The sequence below is a fragment of the Vicia villosa genome, unplaced genomic scaffold (genome assembly GCF_029867415.1).
Source record: "Vicia villosa cultivar HV-30 ecotype Madison, WI unplaced genomic scaffold, Vvil1.0 ctg.002064F_1_1, whole genome shotgun sequence".
Lineage (NCBI taxonomy): Eukaryota > Viridiplantae > Streptophyta > Magnoliopsida > Fabales > Fabaceae > Vicia > Vicia villosa.
Genome location: NW_026705826.1, coordinates 166529 through 174015, shown reverse-complemented (window position 1 = coordinate 174015; position 7487 = coordinate 166529). Strand labels below are relative to the sequence as shown.

General features: G+C 32.2%; 1 protein-coding gene across 1 annotated transcript; it reads right to left on the bottom strand.

The window, feature by feature from the left end:
* Window positions 1-5766: 5766 nt before the first annotated feature.
* LOC131637673 (uncharacterized) lies at window positions 5767-6705 on the bottom strand. Its single transcript, XM_058908274.1, has one exon. The coding sequence runs from the start codon at window positions 6703-6705 to the stop codon at window positions 5767-5769; it is 939 nt and encodes a 312-aa protein (XP_058764257.1).
* Between the last annotated feature and the right edge of the window lie 782 nt (window positions 6706-7487).

Genomic DNA, 7487 nt, shown 5'->3' with positions numbered 1-7487 from the left:
TAGGATATATATATATATATATATATATATATATATATATATATATATATATATATATATATATATATATATATATATATATATAAAAGAAAAAGTGTATCACTTATTCAATTGTAACATACTAATGTTATTTATAGTCAAATTCTATTGATTCCGATATTTTTGTAAATGATACATAAACAAAAATAATATTTTTATATACGAAAAATTGTATTTATGATCCAAAAAATCTTTTAGTCAAAAAAGGTGTACGGAAAAAAATTATTATTGATCTAAATATTTTTATATACGAAAATTTACAATTGATTCAGATATTTTTGTAAACGATACCTAAATATAAATTTGTATATGGGAAAAATATTTTAATGATCTAAATATTTTTATATATGAAAAATGGTATTTGTGATTCAAAAAATTTTGATTCAAAAATCGTATACAGGAAAAAAAATTATTATTGATTTAAATATTTTTATATACGAAAAATTACTATTGATCCAGATATTTTTTAATTAAATTATACCTAAAAATAAATAATATTTATATAGGAAAAAAATATATTATTAATTTAAATATTATTATATACGAAAGATGGTATTTATGATCCAAAAATGATATTTTTTTTATGTGTGGAAAAAAATTACTTACTACAGGCAAAAAAATTTGATTCAAAAATTGTATAAGGGAAAAATCTATTATTGATTTAAATATTTTTATATACGAAAATTTATTATTGATCCATATATATTTTTAAATGATACCTAAACATAAATAATATTTGTATACGTGAAAAAATTTATTATTAATTAAAATATTTTTATATATGAAATATGATATTTATGAAAATAATTTTATATGAAAATTTATTATTAATTAAAATATTTTTATATATTAAAATAATTTCTAAATTTCTTGTGGTTAGTTTTTGAAGCTTTTACTATTATTTTGGTTTAAAATAATAAATAAAAAAATCATGTTTATGGATCTCCGCATGGACCTTGGGAATTCGTGGGGACCCGCGGGAATCCGTGGTGTGTGAAATATTGAGGCGGCACACACCTTATATAAAAGAAAATGTAGCTAAAAAAGGAAAATAATCCATGGACTTTTTCATACTTCCTCTTTTTCACAACTTTGAAGCTTCAAGATCCTTACTACATTATCTTTGACTTTAGCACTTCATTGAATTCTTGAATCATCTCCTTAATGAGCCTTGAGATAAAATCACGATAAGCAACATCATCACAGACAACTGAAAAGATACTACCACATACCAACATTATCAAATAAAGATCACTCAACATGATTCCACTAAAAATATTAGTCATCATTAAAATCATCTTGATCACTCAAAGGGTTAAAACATCACCAAATACGGTACTCGCAATCATATAAATCTACATTATGCCCCCCCTTTTTTATGATTACAACACATTTCACAGTGAGGCGAGTAAACATGGATACACGGGTGATAAAATGGGAAGATTAAACTCCCCCTGACAAATATAAAGAGTAAACCTTACTCCCCTTTAGAGTATAGTTCTCTCTTTATGGCATTACAAAAATTCAGAAAAATAAACATAAGCAAGCACATATGTCATGAAATTGACATATAGAAAAGGAAAAAGAAGAATGAGAATAGAAATTTAGTAGGTATTAATCAATGCATAATTTATTCAATATTTATAATTTGATTCTTTTAAAAATTAAATTTTATTTGGGAATGGGTTTAGTACAAATATTTGCGAGATGATTATATGAAGGCACATTCTCAATTATGCAATCTCACTTTTCAAAATGATCTCGGATGAAATGGTGCTTACCTTAATGTGTTTCTTCCAAGAGTGAATTATCAGATTCTTCGTGAGGTTTACGAAGCTAATGTTGTCTCATTTTATTGGGATCACGACAATATTAATGATATAATCACTTATCTTGTGTTTCATTTAGAAAAAATTTCACGCAATAACTAATCTGCATCAATGTATTCTTCCTTAGTTGTGGATAACACTACAACTACTTGTTTCTTGTTATGTCGTGAGACAAGTGAGTTTTCAAATTAGTGACACATATAATTGGTACTTTTTCAATCTAATTTGCACTCAGATAAATGAGTGCTAGAGTAGCCAACTAAGACATAATCCATTCATTTAGGATACCATAAACCCATATGGTGTGTGCCAATGAGATATCTCATAATGCATTTTATAGTAGAGAGACGTGATTCTTTCGGGGGTGCATGAAAATGTACACATACACAAATAACATACATAATGTTAGGATGAAATGTAGTAAGACAAAGGAGAGAGCCAATCATACCAGAAGGTTGAGAAAAACACAAGAAAGGGAGATTTGAATTGGGTTTTCAAAAACTTTTTCTCTTAAAAAAACTATTCACTCAAACAATGTAGATAGATAAGAAGGAAGAAATAAAGACACTTTCGGTTTATACAAGTTCACCTTAAACTAGACTAATCTTGTCCACCCACCAAGGTGATTTCGCCTTCAAAAAGGACTTAATCCACTATTCTTGAAAGATTATAAACAAACCTCTAAGAGTCTATAAAGACACCTTAGCCCTCTCAAGTATACACACTAACATCCTAGTCACTTGAGGAAAAACAAATCTCAAAAGATTTGTAATAGAAAGTGTTTACAAATCATGCTTCTAGAAAAGCAAATGAAACAAAGTTTAAGAAAAAATATTATACACAAATAATGAGAAACAACTCTTTGTGTTTGAGATACTTCTTTGAAATGAATATTTCTCTTTGAGAATTTTGCACAGTAGCTGTCAAGTTTTTTTCACTTGTTTTTCTTTCACGTTAATATGTTCAATGTTCCTCAATGTTTTCTTCATGAGATTGAGCTCCTCTATAGACCCAAAAAAGTAGTCGGTTCAGAAGAACAAAACGTCACTTTCAAGCCAGTTGCCACAACGGATTCTATGAGATCGAGGGAGACAAAGATCACACAATTCCTTTGGTCATACATACTATTGTACCATTTTTCTTCCAGCGCAAGTTTCTAATATTTCCTTCTTAAAGATATACTTCTAATTTGAAGTAGTGAGAGAATAAAAGAGATCAAGTGACATGAATATTTCAAGAATATTAGAGTCTTCAGTGTCACACCCTTGTCTTCAGAGTTGAACGCGATACCTTATCAGAATAACACATCTTGATTTTTGAGCTTGGAAGCAAAAGCTTACCTGAGCTTGAAATCTTGACTTGTGATTTGGAAGAGTAGCTTATCTTAGAAACACTTGATGACCCCTTTCTAACGAACATTCAACATTCTTCTGAACTGCTGATGCTACTTTAGAAACAGATGAATATTTCTTCTGAGGTGTAACAATGCTGATTTTGAAAATCTTTCTAAATGACTATCCAGGATCAAACAAATATTATATCTGCACACTAGAGAAACTATATGAGTACAAAATTGTTACATATAAAATATATATATTGTTATCATCAAAACTAAAGATTAAATGTAGAATTAAGTCTTGTTCTAACAATACATTGTTATTTGCTTTCTTCAATAGGCTTTCCTCTCTCATCCTTGTCCAAATTGCATGATGTAGCCATTGGATTATCGAGTGTCTTTGACTTTTCTGAACCTCTTTAGAAAGTTCTTACAATAATTGGCCAAATTTATGAATGTCCCTTCTTTTGACTGGTGGATCTAAAGTCCAAGGACCTAACAAAGCTCCCCTGTCACGGACATTTGTAACTCGTTCTACATCATATCATAAAACTCCTTGCACAAGGATTTTTTAGCTCCACCGAATATAATATCATCGACATTGATTTGATAAACTAAAATATTATGCTCAAGCTTTTTGATAAAAAAATTCTTATCAACTTGTCCTCTCTAAAACTTGTTCTCAAGATAGAACTTTCTTAGACAATCATACCATGCTTTATGAGCTTGTTTCAAACCTTTTTAAGCTCCAAGGCATGATCAAGAAAGATTTGGTTGATAAAACCTAGGGGTTGATCAAAAAACACTTCCTCCTGGATGTTAATGTTCAAGAACACACTATTTACTTCCATTTGGAAGAGTTTAAAATTAATGATGAAAGAATAATCTAGAAGCATCCTTATAGCCTCTAATCGAGCTACATTAGCATAGGTTTCATCGATATCTATTCCTTCTTGTTAATTGTATCCTTTCGCAACAAGTCTTGCTTTATTTATAAAAACTTTTCCATCTTCACCAAGGTTGCTGCAAAAGACTCAGTGGGTCCCAATAACTTGATTAAATGAAACTTTGATAAAAAATTTCCAAATGTTGTTTCTCTCAAATTGATTTAACTCTTCTTGAATAAAAAGACACCAATGTTCATCGATGAGGGCCTAGTCAATTTCCTTTGGTGCAATTTAGGGAAAAAAATGCCATATAATTAATTATCTTGCTAATGGAGTGTTGAGTTGTGAATCCCTTAGAAATAACCTCAATGACATTATGATTTAGACGGCCCTTAGTGGTCCTCCATTTTTTGTGTAGACTTTGTTTCTTAGAGTTGACTTCTTCATCTTAAGTCTCTTAATTTGGATTTTAACCTTTTTCTTGACCCAGATCTTTATCTTTAGTTTGATCATCATCTTCCAAGGATGTCTTATTGTATAAGGAGGTTCAAGCGCAACGTCTGTCAAAAGCTCTCATTATAGTGGAAACTCTCAAGAAGGAATTATTTATGGAGAGGAATAAGTCACCTCATTAGATCGAAACTCTATAAATCTCTAGTGTTTTTCTGTCTTCATTTAATTGTTTACTTTCCAATTATTTATTTCCACTACAGTTTCATTTTCTTATTTCACTAATTTTACTCTGTTGGTTTTTCCAAAGCATTTTAAACTTAGATTTCACAAATGTTTTTCATTCTAAAATGTTTTTTCAAACCCACACAATTCACCCCCGCTCTTTCGTTTGGAGTCACTTGACTAACAAGTGACATCAAAAGCAAACTCTTGTTTAAATCCTATTCGTCTCACAAGGAAGAAGATGACTACAAACCTTTCTATTTTTAACACAAGATTTTTCATGAAGACACCTCCATTTGATGGTGATGGATTTAACTTATGAAAAGCGGGATTTGAAACTTTTATCAAAGCAAATGATTTTGAAATATGGAATACTTTAACCTTGTCCTTTAATGGTGAGGTAGTAAATAATCTGATTTTGATTTGACCGAAGATGATATGAGAAGAGTCGAACTTGGTTTCAAAGTAAACTTTTTTTTTATAAATTCCTTAAGTTCCAAGAAATTTTATTATGTTTTTAACTTGTGAGTTTGCCAACAAAGTGTGGGACACTCTAGATATGATTTTTAGAGTTTCTCCAAGTTTCATGCAAGAGAGAATGAACACTCAAACTCATGAAGTTGAAATTCTAAATGAGCAAGATAGTAATTATCAAAGGATGATACTCAACCATTGGAAATCTCGGAGGCTTGATTAGTAACTGTGTTTTTAACATCTATCTAAGAGGAGTAAGTCATTTCATAAGACCAAACCTAAATAAATCTTTGTTGCTTTTGTATCTTCCTTTAACTCTTTACTTTCCAATTTTTATTTTTGATGCAGTTCCATTTTCTTATTTCTGATGCTTTTACACTGTTTGTTTTGCAAAAATGTTTTAAACTAAGATTTTTTTTTTATAAGCAAGGAATTCATTGAAAAAGAGTACTGGGGGTACTCAAAACCCGCTTACAAAAGAGAAAGAGGCCAACAAAAGGAAGGAAAATTACAAACCAAGTGAAATCTACTTAAAGTAAAGGAGCGGATTTCTACTAAACTCGTAGAAATTACACTTGGTGTTCGCAATTTTACCGATGGATAACCACTTCCACGCTGATAGTTTAATATTCCACGAGAGATCGTTAATGTTGCAAATGCCTCCGTTGAAGATGATATTGTTCCGAAGCTTCCAAATTTCCCAAACCACCGCTGCCCAAATCATTCCCATCTTCCTCCTACTTATGCCGTATCTCCTTACACCGTTGCCCCAAATCCGAAAATTCCTCCAGATACAAGGGTCTGAAATCAGATCCAAACCGGTCCATTCCACCATGTTTTTCCAAATCAGAGTCGATACAGAACAACTAAACAAAAGATGGCAAACGGATTCCTGATTTTCCGAATAGAAAACGCAATTATAATCATCGTTAAGGATAGAAATACCGCGAGATAGAAGCTGATCTTTTGTAGGAGCTCTGTTGAGAAAACACCTCCAGATAAAGGCTCTAACAGTGAAGGGGATATCCATTGACCACAAATCCACGAAGGTGTCGGCTTTGTTATCCTCCTCCCATTCCGGTATTCCTCTACTGATCAAAAGATCGTAACTGGACTTCGAAGTGTAACCCCTGTCCACATCGCAAATCCAAGACAAAGAATCAGAACGATTCCTGTCCGGCGACACAGGGCCAAGGATCGAAAGAATTGAAAAAAGCTGCTGCTGCAGCAGCCCCCCGACTACGCCTTCCGAATGCTGGACCTCGCAACCCAGATCACCCCAGGCCCAAAAATTTCCAATCAACTCTCCCATATCGCCTACCTTCGCCTTTTTCTTCTTACTAATAACATACAGATCGTGGAAAGATGCTCTGAAAGAAACATCTCCTTGCCAAACAGAATCCCAAAACAAGATTAAGTTCCCATCCCCAAGAACATACCTCACTTTGTCCGCCAACACCGTCATCGGAAGAGAAGACTCAAGTTTTATTAAATTGTTCCACCAAACCGAGTTTAAGCGCGAGATCCTGCCTGAGGGACCAGCGATAACTTCCCACCGAATATTTCCGTACTTAGCTTCCAGCAGCTTCATCCACAGCGAGTTTTCACCCTTCAAAATTCTCCACACCCATTTAAGCAAAAGCGATGTGTTGAAAGTGTCCACTTTCTTCACCCCCAGGCCTCCGTCCCCGTGAGATTTGCAAATCCTCTCCCACCCCACCCAGTGAACTTTTCTCTTTCCATCCTTTTCTCCCCACAGAAAACTGGATTGAATTCTTTATTTGAAAATAGTTTTTCAAACCCACACAATTCACCCCCTCTTTTGTTTGGATACACTTGACAAACAAATCAAACATCACTAAAACATTATAATCCATAATGTACCTTACAACTACTACTCAGACTCACCCTTAAAGTTGAGTAACCACAATAATTAGATTTGGGATAAAGGTTGAAAACCAAGCTTTTAAGAAGAATATCACATATAAATTGTTTATACTCAAGAAATCAACTCACTAAATAAGTTTTTTTTCATGGATGATTTGAAATAAAGTTTGTGTGATTAAAATTACTAGTGCTCTTGTTACTCCCAAACACACATTTTTCCAAAAGCATATATTTGGTCGATCTGTTCGCCAACTCAATGTTCTTCTTACAACGCAAATATATTTCTATTAAACATTTGAATCCACACATAAGAGGAGGGTGAAATATGGGTTTCAGGAAAAATGTGGTTTGAAAAACTTT

Excerpts from the sequence above, each read along its gene's own strand:
- LOC131637673 (XM_058908274.1), bottom strand. The coding sequence starts at position 6,705 with ATGACGGTGTTGGCGGACAAAGTGAGGTATGTTCTTGGGGATGGGAAC.